Source organism: Panthera tigris, chromosome E2, assembly GCF_018350195.1.
Source record: "Panthera tigris isolate Pti1 chromosome E2, P.tigris_Pti1_mat1.1, whole genome shotgun sequence".
Taxonomy (NCBI): domain Eukaryota; kingdom Metazoa; phylum Chordata; class Mammalia; order Carnivora; family Felidae; genus Panthera; species Panthera tigris.
Window position 1 is genome coordinate 5,988,475 of NC_056674.1, and position 17,773 is coordinate 6,006,247.

Below are 17,773 nucleotides of genomic sequence, written 5' to 3' on the forward strand. Positions count from 1 at the left end.
CATTAGAGTTTCAATGTGACCCAGTTCCAAAAATAATGAAAACCACTAAGAAAGAGGCAGGAGCATAGTCTCAGAGACAGAGGCTTGCTTCTGTCAGCCCCACCCTCTCTGTGTATCCTAGCTAAAGCTTAAAAATTTGATTGTGTCATCTCTTGACATTAAACCCTCTTACAGCTTCCCATCACCATCAGGACAAAGATCTAAACTCAGTGTAGTTACCAGGGCATTCTGGAGCTGGGGTGGCCCTTAAGTGTTGTTCCAAATTAATGGAATGGACAGGCTTTTATGCCCTGTGTCAACCAGTCATTGTATGCTGGGAGGAGCCCAGAACTTGAGTGAGGCAATTCCTTTTGGTCAAGTGCCAGACGGACAGAGGACAATGTAGTTGCAGTGGAGTGTATTTGAGCAGGGGAGGGCTTCCTGAAGAAATGGGTGAAAAATACACTTGTTGGAATTTATATAGGACTTTATTATCCCTGCATGCCTCCTGTTGCAATGGGCAGCAAAGGACTGTCTTTCTCCTACATTACAACTCTCACCAAATGTATATTGTGGTAGAGGAAGGGGTTATGTTGATTCTAAACATTAAACAACATACTTTTTGTCACACAGTATAAACTTACCTGAGAAAGAAGACCAGAAGAGGGAAAAAAGGAGGAATGGCTCTTTTCCAGGTAAAAGTCATAATTTTGTTGATTGTTCTTTTTCCTAAAATGTTACATTTTGGACTTGTTAATATTCTCTGTCTCAGAGGTATCCGGCCTACAATGTTACTCACACCCAGGGCCTTCTCTCATCTCCATTCGGATTCCATCTCACTGTGACCTAGTGACGTGGAACTTGGGAAGATGCCCCTTTTAGGTGGTCATGCTGTAAAGGACTTTCTATGCAGGCAAGGACTGGAGATGGGGAGTGGGCTCTGTGGTGTCCATGAGTTTGGGTAGTAAGGATTCTTCAGAGACTCCTTCTAGATGCCCTTTCAGGTCATATAAACCAGAATTAAAGAGATTATATACGTAAGTGATGTATTAATGTGCACAAGTACCTGAGAAACCCTGGAAAATAAGACTGATGGGGGAAATTTCCTTTGTTTCTACAAATGCCTTTTGATGTTAAACAAGGGAGTCAGTGTGCTTCTGACTCCAAAATATAAGTACTTTGGACTAGAATGGGAAGTTCAAAGTAGGAATAAGGAATAGAGAGGGTGTTTTGTTTTGTTAACATAGATTTAAACTGTAGACTCAACAAATTTGTTTAACAGTAAATGTTTTTTAAATTATTTATAGCACATCGATCTCATAAAGACCATGGTGTTCTTTTAGGAACCCTTATGCCACAGATCTTTTAGATAAAAATATTTATAATTTAGACAGACATAGGAGCAGAACTTTCTGCCATCAGAGAGGATGTTGCTCAATTTCATTTTGCAAATTATTTTTAAGTGTTTTTTTTTGTTGTTGGTATAAACCCCTCCAGTGTATATGTTTTTTTGGTTTCAATTCCATACAGTGATGCAGTTTAGAAACTCAGTAGTAAAATATCCCCTTCCCTGTCATATCTTCCACCATCACTGATTGTCTTCATTGGCAACGGATGTTCTCTTTATTGCAAATCTTGTAAAAGTGGATTTATATATTGTAATGTGATTTAGAAAATATTTTTCAGTAAATGTTTTATCCTGATATTTTATTCTGCAAATTGAAATATTTACATACTACATGTCTTCAAATTGTTTTCTTGTTAGTGAACATAGAGGTAACCGCTTTTTTAAAAAGACCCTCATTGGAACATTCTCTAAATGAAGATACATGGGTCCTTTACAATCTCTTACTGTTTTGAAGAATGCCATGGTCACCGTTTCTGAGCAGGCCAACTTCACTACAGATATATAAGGATATTTTAAGATTGTACATCTTAAGCATGATTACCAGGTTAACGATGGTCTTTCTGAGGAGTCACAGGCATTCCACTTAGTAAAGATTTTAAATCAACTGTCTTGAACATCCTCAGCTAAAGGGAAATGTGGAAGAGAACTAAGAGGTAGGAGAACAATGTTTCAACAAATAGAAAATATCAGTAAAGAGATATAAATTATAATAAAGGGATGGAATAGAAATTCCGGAGCTCTGGGCGCCTGGTGGCTCAGTTGGTTAAGTGTCCGAGTTCAGCTCAGGTCATGATCTCATGGTCTGTGAGTTCAAGCCCCGAAATGAAAACATAGAGGTAAATCTTCATGACCTTAGGGTTGGCAGTGGATTTTTATATATGATACCAAAAGCAAAAGAGAAAATGACTAAGTAGATAAATAGGTCATCATCACAATCATGTCTGTGCGCTGAAGGACATTATCACATAAGTGAAACAGTCTACCAAAAGGGAGGAAATAATTGCAAATCACAAATCTAGTAAGGGCGCAGAACCTAGAAATATATGAAGAACTTCTACAACTCAACAACCAAAATACAAAGAGCCAATTTGTGAAATAGTCAAAGTACTTTAATAGACGTTTCTCCATAGAAGATATACAAATGAAATAAGCACAAGAAGAGGTGTTCAATGAAAGTAGTCATTAGTAAGATGCAAAGTCAAAACCAAATGAGTTATCATTTCACACCCATTAGGATGCCTGTTGTAAAACAACAACAACAAAAAATAAGTGTTGGTAAAGATGTGGAGAAATTAGAATCACAGCACATTGCTGTTAAACTATTGCAGCTGCTGTGGAAAAGAGTGTGGTCAATTCTCAAAGTATTAAACCATGTGACCCAGTAATTCCACTCCTAGGTGTATATCCCAAAGAATTGAAAACAGATATCCAAACTTACTGCACTTGAAAGTTCATAGCAACTTATTAACATCAGCCAAATGTGGTAACAACCAAATGCCCATCAGTAGTTGAGTGAATATGGTCAGTCCTATGGAATACTCTACAGACAGAGGAAAGGAAATGTACCACTGATACATACTATATTATGGATGAACCCTAAACATTATTCTACATGAAAGAAGGCAGATGCAAACAGTCACATTTTTGATATCATTCCACTTACATGAAAAGACCCAAAATCGGTAAATCCATAGAGACAAAAGCATCAGTGGTTGCCAGGGACTGGGGAATAGGAAGCGCCTGTTAATGGGTAAAGGATTTTGTTTGGGGATGATAAAAATGTTTTTGATCTAGACAGGTGATGTTTGTGCAACACTGTGAATTCACTAAATGCCACAAAGTGGTACTTTAAAATGGCAAAATAGTTCTTTAAAATGGCTGATTTTATGTTAATTGTAGCTCTTCAAAATTATCTTGCACGGATCAAAGGGCACTCACTCCAGCCAAGTCGGTCTTTACACGTCTCTGCTTCTCTAATTTTGTGTCTACTTGGTGAAATGTGTTTTTATTTCAGGGACGGTTAACATTCAGGGATGTGGCCATAGAGTTCTCTCAGGAGGAGTGGGAGTGCCTGGACCCCGCTCAGAGGGCCTTGTACCGGGACGTGATGCTGGAGAACTACAGGACCCTGGTCTCCCTGGGTGAGGATAACTTCTCTCCAGAAGTTGGTAATTAACTTTTTATGTCTTTGCATTTTCTATTGAGAGCCCCTGATGTGATCATAGGAGTTTCAAATCCCTATTCTTAAGAGAATGATTGCAGCTGTTTTTATTGAGAATGGAAAGGTTCATAATGTAGCAAATGGACTCTAACTTCCCTTTTCTTCAGAAGTTCTGCATTCCTGCTTATTTAGGTAGTTGCAGAACATTAGCAGTCAGAAAACCTTAAGGTTTTCTGCTCCCTTAAGGTTTAAGGGAACTGGTGATAAGGAACATTGGGTGTTATACGTAAGTGATGAATTACGAAATTCTGCTCCTGAAACCAATATTACACATGTTAACTAACTAGAATTTAAATAAAAATCTGGGAGTCGGGAATAGGATTTAAAACCCTTAAATTCTTGGAGCACCTGGATGGCTCACTCAGTTAAGTGTCTGACTTCAGCTCAGGTCATGAGCTCACTGTTCCCAGGTTTGAGCCCTGCATCGAGTTCTGTGCTGCCAGCTCAGAGCCTAGAGCCTGTTTCAGATTCTGTGTCTCCCTCTCTCTCTTTCTGCCCCTCCCCTGCCCATGCCTTCTCTCTCTCTCTCTGTCTCTCTAAAAAATAAAAAACATTAAAAAAAATTTTAAACCTTGAAAATTCTTAGTAAAGTCAAATTTCACGGACATCTTTAAAGATACGGCTCAGAGACAATGAAGTTGGGGAAAAAAAGGAAACCTTATGGCGAATTTTTTAAAATATCTGATTCTGTGGTCTTACCCTTGTGCTTTTGGTTTAGTAGTTCTTGCAAGAGAACCAGATCTCTGCATACCTAAAATACCCATTAAGCATTTAGGTAGGTAGTTGACTAAGTTTTGAAATATGTTTCTACACCCACATATACTGAATGTCCTTTCTTGTTTGCTGAACAAAGAGCTGGAAATGTGTTCTGGAAGAACAAAGCAGATCATGTTCTGTTTTTCATTATAAACGGAAATCTCTTCTTGAGCTGAATATCATCTCCATTTTGGAAGAAGGGAAAGAGCGCTGGACTGTGGAAAGTGAAGTGAAGATAGGGGAACATCCAGACAGGTGGGAATGTATTGGGGTATGAGCACAAGTCAGAGCTCAGGTGCACAGAGAGTAAGCTGCTCCAGTAAATACTGTTTGGGAACGATTTGTGGAAAAATACAAGTTTATTTCTTGTAAGCTTTCAAAGGAAATCCTTCCTCACCCACACACACTTCTCTTTCTGTTATTCAAATGTATATATCAAATGTGTACATGTCTAAACTCCCACTGTTATGACCTACAACACTGTTACCTGGCCCCTCTGACCATACTGGTGCCGTGGTTTGAGAGGAACTGGGATGGCTGTCCCTAAGGAGTCTTTTCCCTGATCCCTCTTGCTTCTCATTCCATACAGGTCAGAGGTGAGGCCTCTGTAGTGCAGACCCCAGGACCTGTTCACTTTCCATTTCCATTTTGTTTCCCTGGGAGAACTTCGCAGGAGATAAACAAAGTGTAGTATCTGTCTAATAAAGTAGAGCTAAAGTTTATCTCTTTCCTGGGCCATCCTGGCTTCTTAGGGTCGGGCCATTGTGCATTAATTAGGAGGAAGTCATGATGTGGATAATTCCAAAAAGTGAAAATCCAAAATTAGATGTAGTTGAAATATAGCACAGCTTACTGACATCTCTAGTTAGCTTTTCTGTAGGAAAAACATGTATCATTCCACAGATGTTTATTGCATTCCTGGTATATGCAAAGTCATCATATTGATAAATTTTGGATTGTGGTTTTTGTTTTGTTGGTTTTGGTTTTGGTTGCTTTAAGCACTCAAGAGGCAGCAGCAAGTTTTGATTTTAAGTAATTTCTGCATCCAGCATGGGGTTTGAACTCACAGCCCCCAGGTCAAGGGTTGCATGCTCTACAGACAGAGCCAGCCAGGCATCCCTCTTTTGGTTTTTTTTTTTTTTTTTTTTTAACATTTTAATTACTTTCACCCATTTCTGCCACTGTCCTCAACTTCCTGTCTTTAGCAATCACAAATATGTTCTCTGTATCTAAAAGGGGTTGTTTTGATTTTTTTAGACTCCACATACAAGAGAAATCATACTGTATTGGTCTTTGACTTCTTCCTTATAGCGTAAAGTCCTCGGGATCCATCCATGTTGTCACAAATGGCAAAATTCTGTTCTTTTTTATGGCTGTATAATATTTTGTTGTATATATGCATCTTTATTCTTTCACCCGTCAATGGACATTTGGACTGTTTCTGTATCTCAGCTATTGTAAATAGTGCTACAGTGAATATCAGAACACATCTGTCTTTTTAAGTTAGTAATTTTGTCTTCTTCAGATAAATACTCAGAAGTAGAATTGGTGGATCACACAGTAGTTCTCCTGGCTGCACCAATTTTGGCTCACACCAACAGTGCACAAATTGTCCACCTTGTCACCAACACTGGTTATTTCTTGTCTTTGATAACTGCCATTCTAATAGGTGTGAAGTGATAGCTCACTGTGGTTTTGACTTGCATTTCCCTGATGATGACTGATGTTGAGTATCTTTTTATGGTCCTGTTAGTCATCTCTAGGTCTTTGGGAAGTATTTATTCAGATATTCTGCCCATTTCTTAAATTGGATCATTTGAGCTTTTTTTTGGCTATGTTTGGACCATTAGCCCCTTATCAGATACATGATTTGCTAATATTTCTCTCATTCAGTAGGTTGTCTTTTTGTTGAAAAAGTGTTTCCTTTGCTGTGCAGACACTTTTTAGTTTGATGTAGTCCCACTTATTTTTGCTTTTGTTCATTTTTCTTTTGGTGTCGAGAATAAAAAAAAAAAAATCATTGCACACCTGTGTCAAAGACCTCATTAGACCCTTTCTTTTCTTTTAGAAGTTTTATAGTTTCAGGTCTTAGATTTAAGTCTTCAATCCATTCTGAATTAAGTTTTGTGTATGGTATCAGACAGTGGTCCAGTTTTATGCTTTTGCCTGTAGCTGTCCAGTTATCACAAACAATCTATTGAAGAGATTGTACTTTACCCATTGTATAGTTATGTCTCCTATGTTGTAAATTAATTGACCATGTCTGTGAATTTATTTCTGCGCTCTATTCAGTTCTGTCCATCTATGTGTCTATTTTTATGCTAATACCATACCGTTTTAATTACCACAGATTTGTAATCAGGGAGTTTGAAATTGGGAATGTGATGCTTTGTTCTTCTTTCTCAGGCTGCTTTGGCCATTCGGGGTCTTTTGTGGTTGCATAAAATTTTAGATTTTTCTATTTTGTGTGTAGGTTTTTATGTCGACAAATTTTCAACTTATTTGTGTAAATACCAAGGAGTATGATTGCTAGATCATATTTAAGAGTATGTTTAATTCTCTAAGAAGCTGCAAACAGTCTTCCAAAGTGGCGTACCATTTTGCATTCCCATCAGCAGTGAATGAGAGTTCTTACTGCTCCATATCCCCACTAGTATTCAGTGTTAGTGTTCTGGATTTTGGCCATTCCCATACATGTGGAGTGACAGATCATTGTTATAACACACATTGTCCTCAACTAAATCTATGGCATTCTTTAAACTGAGAATTTATGATATCTTGAGAACATACTTTTTTTGTGGTTTTTTAAAGTTACTGCCTTAGTCACAGAAATATCATGAAATTGATTTGCCATAGCTTTTTATACAATAATACATTATTTTGGGGCACCTGGATGGATCAATCAGTTTAGCATCTGACTCTGGATTTGGGCTCAGGTCATGATCTCACAGTTCAAGAGTTTGAGCTCTGCACTGGGCTCTGTGCTGACAGTGTGGAGCCTGTTTGGGATTCTCTCTCTCTGCTCCTCCCCCACTCTCCCTGTTACTCTAAGTAAATAAACTTCAAAAAAAAATTATTGTATGTGTCTCCTGGAACATGTATATATTAAATAGTTCTGTTGAGTACCTAGAAATGGAATTCATGGGCTATTCAGTTTGATACTTTTCAAAACAAATACTGAAACAGATGTCAGTCTACACTCTTCCTATAACACCATACTGTCTCCTTTTTGATATTTTCCACTTTCACCTCATACCAATACTATACATTCTTACAGGATGAGTCCGTATTATGCCTGTTGCTAAATCAGTTCCTTTCACCAAGGTCAGGCATTTAACTTACAACACAACCATGTTCCCATAAATGTGCAAGCACAAGCACGGTCGCCACATGGCCTGAAACTCCTTGGGCTTCACTCTTGCTTTTCTGAATCCAAGTCCTGGCCTTTCCTCAGATTTTTTATTGAGCTAAGAAACTATACTGGTAACTCCAGGTATATTAGTTTTGAGCACCAAAGCACCTAAGTTTCCACGTGATATGCTCCTCCCCACAGTGCAGAAGGACCCCTCTTCATACACAGTACAAGTTGCTGAAGACTGCAACTTGAACTGGTGTTTAATAATAATGTGTGTTTAATAATGTATGAGAATATGATGAAAGAAAGAAGATATTTTAAGAAACCTGTATATTACAATCTAAAAATTGGTAGCTCTAGCAGGTAAAGTTAGTGAGTAATCACAGTTACACAAAATAATAGTCTCTGGAATTCTAAAGAATTCTTCCTTGAGAACTAAAGACAATTTGCATTCCATAAGGAACACACAGTAAGAGAAATGAAACATGTTGAGATTCACTAAATTATGAAATATCAGGTTCAGGTGAACACACATTTTTTAAAGATTAAGAATTACGGAAGATAGAAATCTCTATGACTGTATGCACAGTTGTAAAATAGCCAGTTTATAGATGAGCTCTTTAATCATGAAGTATTTCATTATACAGTTACATGGCCAAAAAATATGGATAGTGTATACTGTATGCTTGGAAAAATGACATTAAGATCAGAGAAACTATTAATATGGAAAAACTTATAAAAAGAAAACTTAAAAATGTTGTATACTACAGTAGTGTTTGATGGCCATGCTTTAGAAACTTCCTATGGTCACTATAAAGTGCTATTTTGGTGTGTAATTATGTAATTTAGTAGAAAATATTTACCTTCCAATTCTATTTGATAGGAAGCCCTTCTGCTGGATTTACAGTCAAGGAATTATCACCAGTAGAGGACATTAATAAAGGAGAATTTTACCACTTAATAATACTGGAGAGAAATGAAAGTCATGGCATCAAGGATTTTGATCTCAAGGAAGTCTGGGAAAATATGCACAAGTTAGAGAGTCAGTGGGAGTATGATGCAAGAAATTACAAAGTAGTGCCTTTGACCCAGGACAAAAATCTCACTTGTAGAAAAGACCAGCAACTTAATCAGTCCTCAGTTACTCTTCCTGAAAAGCAGAGTGTTTCTGTAAGAAATAATACATACCAGTATTTCATGGATGATGAGCCACTTACAAGGACTTTGTTAAAACGGGATGGTAACAGAAGTGGTTCTGGAAACCAGTACATAAACTGCGTGGAAAATAGAATTGGATTAAGTCTGCAGGCACATCTGGCTGAACTCCAGAGATTTCACAGTGAGGAGAAAATGTATGAATGTAATCCAACTGAGAAGTCTGTCAGCAATGGTTCCTCAGTCTCACCACTTCAAAGAGTTCCTCCCAGTTCCAAAAACATTTGGAATAAATCTAGGAAGATTTTTAAATATCCTTTGTTACCTGCACAATACAAGACAGCATACACTAGAGGAAAATACTACAAATGCAATGACTGTGGGAAGACTTTTAGCAAAAGCTCAAACCTCATAAGTCATGAGAGAATTCATTGTGGACAGAGACCTTACAAATGTAATGACTGTGATAAAGCCTTTACATACCGTTCAAATCTTACTCGACATAAGAAAATCCATACTGGAGAGAAACCTTACAAATGTAACGAGTGTGGCAAAACATTTACCCAATGTGCAAACCTTACTAGGCATCAGATAATACACACTGGAGAGAAACCACACGAATGTAACGTGTGTGGCAAGGCTTTTAACCAAAGTTCGAGCCTTATGGCACATCGGAGAATTCATACAGGGGAAAAGCCTTATAAATGTAGTAAGTGTGATAAGGCTTTTATCAAACGTTCAGACCTTTGGTGTCATGAGAGAACTCATACTGGGGAGAAACCTTACAAATGTAGTGAGTGTGGCAAAGCCTTTGCTGAGCGTTCGAATCTTACTCAACACAGAAGAATCCATACAGGACAAAAACCTTATAAATGTAATAAATGTGATAAGGCTTTTATCAAACGTTCAGACCTTTGGGGTCATGAGAGATCTCATGCTGGTGAGAAACCTTACAAATGTAATGAGTGTGCCAAAGCGTTTTCCCATTTTGCAACCCTTAGTACACATAAGAAAATACATACTGGAGAGAAACCACACAAATGTAATGTGTGTGACAAGGATTTTATCCGAAGTTCAAGCCTCAGGAGACATCAGAGAACTCATACAGGAGAAAAATCTTATAAATGTAATAAATATAATAAGGCTTATATCAAACATTCAGACCTTTAGAGTCACGAGAGAACTCCTACTGGAGAGAAACAGATGTAATGAGTGTGGCAAAGCCTTTACGGAGCATTCACATCTTGCTCAGCATAAGAAAATCCATATTGGAGAGAAACCTTATAAATGTAATGAGTGTGGCACAGCTTTTAGTCAATTTGCAAAAGTTACTAGGTTTCGGAAAATACATAGTGAAAAGAAACAGTGTAAATCTGATATGTGTGGCAGTGCTTTTATTCAAAACTCAAGCTTTGGGGATCATCAAAGAACTCATAGGAGAAAGAAACCTTGCAAATAAAATGAGCAAGTGTTCAGGCCTTACTCAACATCAGAGATTCCATCATGGAGAGGAACCATATGAAACTAACGTACGTGGCAAAGTTTGCAACCAGGGTTCACACCACACCTGGTATCAGAATATAAATGTCTGAAAGAAAGCACAGAAATGGAATGTATGGCAAGGCTTATCCAAAGCTCATAGCTTGCCGACCATAATTCTTGCTAGAGAAAAACCTTACAAATGTAATGAGTATGATCAACTTTATAAAATTGTACAACTTTGGGGAAGGGGATAAAAATAAGTGAATGGGATTAAGAGGTACAGTCTTTCAGTGATAAATGTACAACTTTGTGGTTGCAAGAATTCACATACAATGGAACCCATACCAGTGTGTCATGGTCTTTACCTCAGGAAACACCAAAGATTTCATACTGGAGAGAAACATTACAAATGTAATGAAGGTGATCATTTGTTTACCCAATCCTTTGAAAGGACTACAGTAAGAAAATTCATACTAGGGGGGGAACTAGGTTTATTTACAGCATTAACCAATCTTAGATGTTAAATTCCACAGAAAATTAGAATTATTTAAATTCATGAGATGAAGTGTTTCAGTGGAACAAGTGTATCTGTGGAAGGACCTAATCATCTTCTGTTTAAATCTTTTTTAAAGATTTTATTTTCCACTCTACACCCATCAAGGGGCTAAAACTCCCAACTCTGAGATCCAGAGTCACATGCTTTTCCGACTGAGCCAGCCAGGCACCCCTATAACTTTTTTTCTAAATCGTTTGATGTTCCTTGAGACTACATTATTATTGATGATTTATAACCTTAAGTTTGGAATCCTCTGATGTTATACTTTAATTACATGCATTTCATTTGTCCACTGTGGTGGTCTCAGAGAATCCTGGATCAGTCAGGTGAAAGGAGCCTGTTTGATTAGGTCGGGTTCAGTAATAGTATATACCCTGGAAGAACTAGGATGCTAATTTTAAGATAAGTTTTAGTATAAATTTGAGAGCATGAGGAGTGGCCGGAAATAGATGTAAAAAATTATTATCTGAATTGCCATGTTTTCTGTGGTCACAGCCCCTTTTCTAGATTCGTTGGTATGATTGAGAGGCTTTGTTGATTTTATTACAGGGAAGGATTCTCTGTCAGGTGATCATGAAACAGTAGGTTGGCACACTGAAAGAATGAGATTTTCACATGAGAATGATAGGTTACTAGGGATGGCATGTGTGGTAGAAAAATGGATGGAGAATGATGGTCTTCCCTCTTTTGAAAGGTGATAGCTATTGAGTATCATGGATGAGTAAAAATCAGTCTCATGTTTGGAAACTGAAGGGAAAGTTCTAGAGGAGATTTTAATCAAAAGAAACAAAGTAGGAGCGCCTGGGTGGGTCAGTATGTTGAGAGTCCGGCCTGATTTCGGCTCAGGGTTGTGGGATAAACCGCATTGTTAGGCTCTCTGCTGAATGTGGGACCTGCTTAAGATCGTCTCTCTCTGCCCTTCTCACCTACTCATGCTCTCTCTGAAAAAACAAAACAAAAACCTAAAAGTAGTTTATTCAAATTTGTGAGTGAAATTTGTTCAAATTAGTGAGTGAAAGCTTTTGTGTAATGCTGAATGAATCATGTGCCTTCTCTTAGCCCAAGTGCATCCCAACTCATTGGGGCATTTCATAATGAATACTAATAATACATCCTTGGGCTCTCTAGGTTGAATGCGATCCATAACAATTCTTTTCCATGTTAGATTCAAACCTACAGTTTTGGAAATAAATATTCATAAGTTGAATTTGAGAGTTATGCACTCAATAGTATATCCCAGATGATTTTTTTGGCTCTAATGAAAATACCATAGCAATGCAATTTCAAACTCACCCCCCTACAACCTGCCTTCCCATTCATGAATATACACTGTATGATTATATTTCTAACTGCCTTTTGTGCTGAAATGAGACCCGTGTGTTGTACCTTTACAATAAATGAAAATATAAAAGTCATAGGCATATGAAAAGTATTAGGAACTAAAAGAGTATTTCAGAGGTAAGGATAAAGGTAACACAGTCTATATTTTGTGCTGGAGTGCTCAGGGAAATAATTTGAAAATCTAAATCTTCATGAGTTTACTGTCAAGAATGGACATACACAATGGGAATCTTTTGATGACTAGAAATCTCACATATTTACCCTCTAAGACATTTTTTGCTAGTTGCACTTGTGCTTACTCCACTGGAACAGGATGTTTGGATGTAAAGAATGACGACTCCCTACAATTAAATGTTCACAGAATGTTTATTACATAAAGATGCTTTCTCAGGAGAGCAGAGTAGACTTCTCAAGTTCTGAAAATGGCTAGAGAAAAGCAGGAATGGTGGCTACTTTGTTATGATGCATACTGTGTGGGGCCAGGGTGATAGTAATTTACAGTGTGAACTTACAACTACTGCCTAGGGAGGGGCCTCTCAGGCTTCTCTCCATAATAGTACAAGTAGACAAAATCAATACCTAGTGACTGAAAGAACTAGTCAGTTTTGCAGAAGCTTTTCTGCAAGTATCCTTGAATTCTCATGGGTTTATGAGAACAAACATTTATTTCTTCCTTCTATCACATCTATCATTATTCACCTCTTCCTTCGTTCTGTCATTGAGTCTGGGATTCACAGTAGAACTTAAGTCTATGTGGGACATAACCATTCTTGCACCAGGGAGAAGAGAGGGTTAGAAGAACCAAACAAAGGTTTTAAAGTTTCCATTTGCAATTAAAATGTGTCAGTCTGCTCACATTGGTCTACTCACATTGGTCAAGCTGTCTATTAATTGGGAAGAAAGTATAATCCCCTCAACAAGAAGGAAGGGTTGCCTAAGTCAAGTGGCCAAGTTGATATCAAAGAGCAGAGACATATACTCTCACAAGAGGGTGATAATTAATTGGAAATATTAAAATGTATGATAGTACAACTTCTATCAGAAATCATTTGTCCCTTCTTTGTATTTCACACAAAATACTTTTGTCCCAAAAGAAAAACAAAATTCTACCCAAATGTGACTATGGTCACACATGAGGGTCTCGTAACAGTCTCATGAAATTCCTCTTGGTTGAGACCCTTATGTAGAGTCCTCATTCCTAACATATAGTGGAATAGAAAAAACTCAATAAACCTTCCCATTCAGAAAAGAAATGGAAAGGAGGGACCCCGAATTCTTCCCCATCTCCTAAAGTCTTCCCCTTGTGCCCTGTAGACAAGACCCTCCCCACCCACCTCCAAAAGCTTGCCAAAACCGTGCTCTGTTTGGTTTGAATTGACCAATGCGGCCTGAGCTCAGGACCCCAAAGCATTCCTTTGAGGGACCCTAATAAAGGCATGCGCCCTTGGTCCTGCCCTAGGGATCTCTGCCTGCACCCTGCCTTAATCTTCTCACACAGCCCCCATAGGTGTGCAGAAGAGCTCCCCCACGATCTGTGAGTAATAAACTTCTCTACTTTCCCTTATAATCTGTTGAACCATGGCTCACCATCTGACATCTAGGACTCTACCTAATAAATACTAGTACAACAAAGTCACAACAGCAACACTAGGCAATTCTGTCAAACCTACAAAGAATTAACAGAAATTCTCCACAATTTATTTCAAAAAATAGAAGAGTGGATGCTTTTCCCAACTAAATGTATGAGGCCGGTATTAGCATAATTCCAAAACCACACATAAACATTAAGGGTGGGGTGGGGGTGGGGAAGATAACTACCAACCAAATCCCAAATGAAGGTGCAAAAATTCTTAGCAAAATATTAACAGAAGTCAGCAATACACAGAAAGAATTGTACACTATGACTAGATAGATTTATTTGAGGGACAGAAGGCAGTTTCAAATTCCAGTCAATATAAGCCATCATGTTAATAGGCTGGACAAGAAAAACCACAGGATCCTGTCAATTGATACAGAAAAACATTTGATACAATTCAGTGCTATAAACTTTAAGAAAGCTAGGAAGAAAGGAAAATTTCCTCAACTCAGTAAAGAACACCTGTGAAAATCTTACAGCAAACTTCATACTTACTGGTGAAAGATGGGATGTTTTTCCCCAGAGACTGAGATCAAGATAAGGATGTCCACTATCACCACTGATATTTGACATGTTTTTATAAGTTCTAGTCAGTGAAGTAAGGGAAGAGATGCAAACAAAAGTAAAGAGAGAAAAGATAAAATAGTGTAGCTACTTGCAGAAGACATCATGGTTGTGGTAGGCTGGATAACACCCTCATTCCAAAGTATGGCCATGTCCTCGTGCCTATCACCTGGGAGTGTTACTGTAATGTTGTAAGGGAGTCTGCAGATGTGCTCTGGTGAAGATCATGAGGTGGGCGATTATGCTGGATGATCTGGTAAATGTGATACGGTCCCAAGGGTCTTTATAAGAATGCAGGTAGAGTTACTCATGTAAAGGTTGGTGAAGTGATGACAGAGGTAAACAAGATTGAAGATGCTGTTTTGCTGGCTTTGAAGAGGGAGGAAAGGGACCATGAGGCAGAGAATATAAGCGGACTCCGGACATGGGAGGGTGTCTTCTTTGGAAAACTATCTGTACATCTCTTCTGCCCATTTCTTCACTAGATTATTTGTTTTTCAGGTGTTTGGTAAGTTCTTTATAGATTTTTTATACTAACCCATTATCCAGTATGACATTTGCAAATTTCTCCCATTCTTTCGGTTGCCTTTTTGTTTTGTGGATTGTTTTCTTTTGCTTTGCAGACACTTTTTATCTTGTTGAGGTCCCAGTGGCTCATCTTTGTTTTTATTTCCCTTGTCTTAGGAGACATGTCAAGTAAGAAGTTGCTGCAGCTGAGGTCAAAGAGGTTGCCTGTTTTCTCCTGTAGGATGTTAATGGTTTCCTGTCTCACAGTTAGGTCTTTCATCCATTTTTAATTTATTTTTGTGTATGGTATAGGAAAGTGGTCCAGTTTCATTATTCTGCATGTTTCTGTCTAGTTCTCCCAGCACCATTTGCTACAGAGACTGTCTTTTTTCCATTGGATACTCTTTCCTGCTTTGTCGAAGATTGGTTGGCCATACTTTTGTGGGTCAATTTCTGGGTTCTCTCTTGTATTCCATTGGTCTGTGTGTCTGTTTTTGTGCCAATACCATACTGTCTTGATGATTACAGCTTTGTAAGCTAGACTAAACTCCAGGATTGTGATGCCTCTGGCTTTGATGTCTTTTTCAACATTACTTTGCTTACTTGGGGTCTTTTGTGGTTCTGTACAAATTTTAGGTCTTTTTTTTCTATCTCTGTGAAGAATGCTGGTCCTGTTTTGATAGGGTTTGCATTGAATGTGAAGCTTGCTTTAGGTAGTATAGACATTTTGACAATATTTGTTCTTTCTGATCCATGAGCCTGGAATGTTTTTCTGTTTCTTTGTGTCTTCTTCAGTTTCTTTCATGAGCTTTCTATGGTTTTCAGCATACAGATATTTTATCTCTGGTTAAGTTTATTCCTAGATACTTTATAGTTCTTGGTGCAATTATAAATGGAATCAATACCTTGATATCCCTTTCTGTTGCTTCATTATTGGTGTAGAGAAATGCAACCAATTTCTGTACATTGATTTATATCCTGGTACTTTGCTGATTTAAAGTATCAATTGTAGCAGTTTTTTGGTGGAGTGTTTGGGTTTTCCATGTAGAGTGTCATGTCATCCGTGAAGAGGGAAAGTTTGACTTCTTTGGTAATTTGGATGCCTTTCATTTCATTATGTTGTCTGATTGCTGATGCTGGGACTTCCAACACTGTGTTAAACAACAGTGGTGAGAGTGGACATCCCTGTTGTATTCCTGATCCCAGGGGGAAAGCTCTCAATTTTTCCTGAGATTGATACTAATTGTGGGCCTTTCATATATAGCTGTTATGATGTTAAGGTATGTTCCTTCTATCCCAAATTTATTGAGGCTTTTTATTAAGAAAGGATGCTGTATTTTGTCAAATGCTTTTTCTGCATCTATAGACTGGATCATAGGGTTCTTATCCTTTCTTCTATTAATATGATGTATCACACTGATTGATTTGTGAATATTGAACCAGGCTTGCAGCCCAGGAAGGAATCCCACTTGATCATGGTGAATAATTCTTTTAATGTACTGTTGAATTCAATTTCTAGTATCTTGTTGAGGATTTTTGCATCCATGTTGATCAGGGATATTGTCCTGTAATTCTCCTTTTTAGTGGGGTCTTTGGTTTGAGGATCAAGGTAATGTTGGCTTCATAGAGTGAGTCTGGAAGCTTTCCTTCCATTTTTATATTTTGGAACAGCTTGAGAAGCATAGGTATTAACTCTTTTTAAATGTCTGGTAGAATTCCTCCTGGGAAGCCTTCTGGCCCAGGACTCTGATTTGTTAGATTTTTGATAGCTGATTCATTGTCTTTGCCTGTTATGGATCTGTTCAAATTTTCTGTTTCTTCCCTTTTGTGTTTTGGTAGCTTGTGAGTGTCTAGGAATTTGTCCATTTCTTCCATATTGTCCAGTTTGGGGCATATAATTTTTTATCGTATTCTCTAGTAATTGTATTTCTGTGATGTTGGTTGTAATCTCTACTCTTTCATTTATGATTTTATGTATTGGGGTTCTCTCTCTTTTCTTTTTGAGAAGTCTGGCCAAGGGTTTATCAATTTTGTTTATTCTTTCAAAAAATCAGCTCTTAGGTTCATTGATCTGCTCTCCTAATTTTTTGGATTCTATATTATTTATTTCTGCCCTAATCTTTTTTATTTCATTTCTTCTGCTGGCTTTGGGCTTTTTTTTTTTTTTTTTTTTTTTTCTGCTGTCTTTCTAGTTCCTTTAGGTGTAAGGTTAGGTTCTGTATTTGTGACCTTTCTTGCTTCTTGAGATAGACCTGGATTGCAGTGTATTTTCCTTTAGGATGGCCTTTGCATCCCAAAGTGTTTGGACTGTCATGCATTCATTTTCTTTTACTTCTATATATATATATTTTTTGTTTCTATATTTAAAAAAATTTCTTCTTTAATTTCCTGGTTAACCTGTTCTTCTTTTATTAGGATGTTCTTTAACCTCCATGTATGTGGGGGCTTTTCAATTTTTTACTTGTCTTTGATTTCAAGTTTCATATGATCTGAAAAATATTTATGGTATGATCTCCGTCCTTTTATACTTGTTGAGGACTGTTCTGTACTTGATGAAGGCTTTTTTTCACCCAATATGTGATCTATTTTAGAGAATGTTCCATGTACCCTTGAGAAGAGTATGTATTCTGCTGCTTTTGGATGAAAAGTTCTGAATATATATGTTAAGTCCATCTGGTCCAGTGTGTCATTCAGAGCCATTGTTTCCTTATTGATTTTCTGCCTAGGTGATCTGTCCATTGCAGCACAGTGGAGTATTAAAGTCCCCTACAATCACAGTTTTAGTATTTATACATTTATTTATGTTTGTGTTT

General features: G+C 37.6%; 1 protein-coding gene across 4 annotated transcripts in view; it reads left to right on the plus strand.

The window, feature by feature from the left end:
- The window catches only part of LOC102965153 (zinc finger protein 677-like), a 39,012-nt gene that overhangs the window by 1,772 nt on the left and 19,467 nt on the right, over positions 1–17,773 (plus strand). For 3 of the 4 annotated variants that reach the window (XM_042970231.1, XM_042970233.1, XM_042970232.1), the window contains exons 2-3: positions 613–674; positions 3,402–3,555. In XM_042970231.1, the coding sequence (XP_042826165.1) occupies positions 660–674; positions 3,402–3,555 (169 nt within the window). In that variant the 5' untranslated portion in view covers positions 613–659. Of the gene's footprint in view, positions 1–612; positions 675–3,401; positions 3,556–8,602; positions 11,760–17,773 lie in introns of those variants that run through there. The other variant, XM_042970230.1, reaches the window with a different exon arrangement.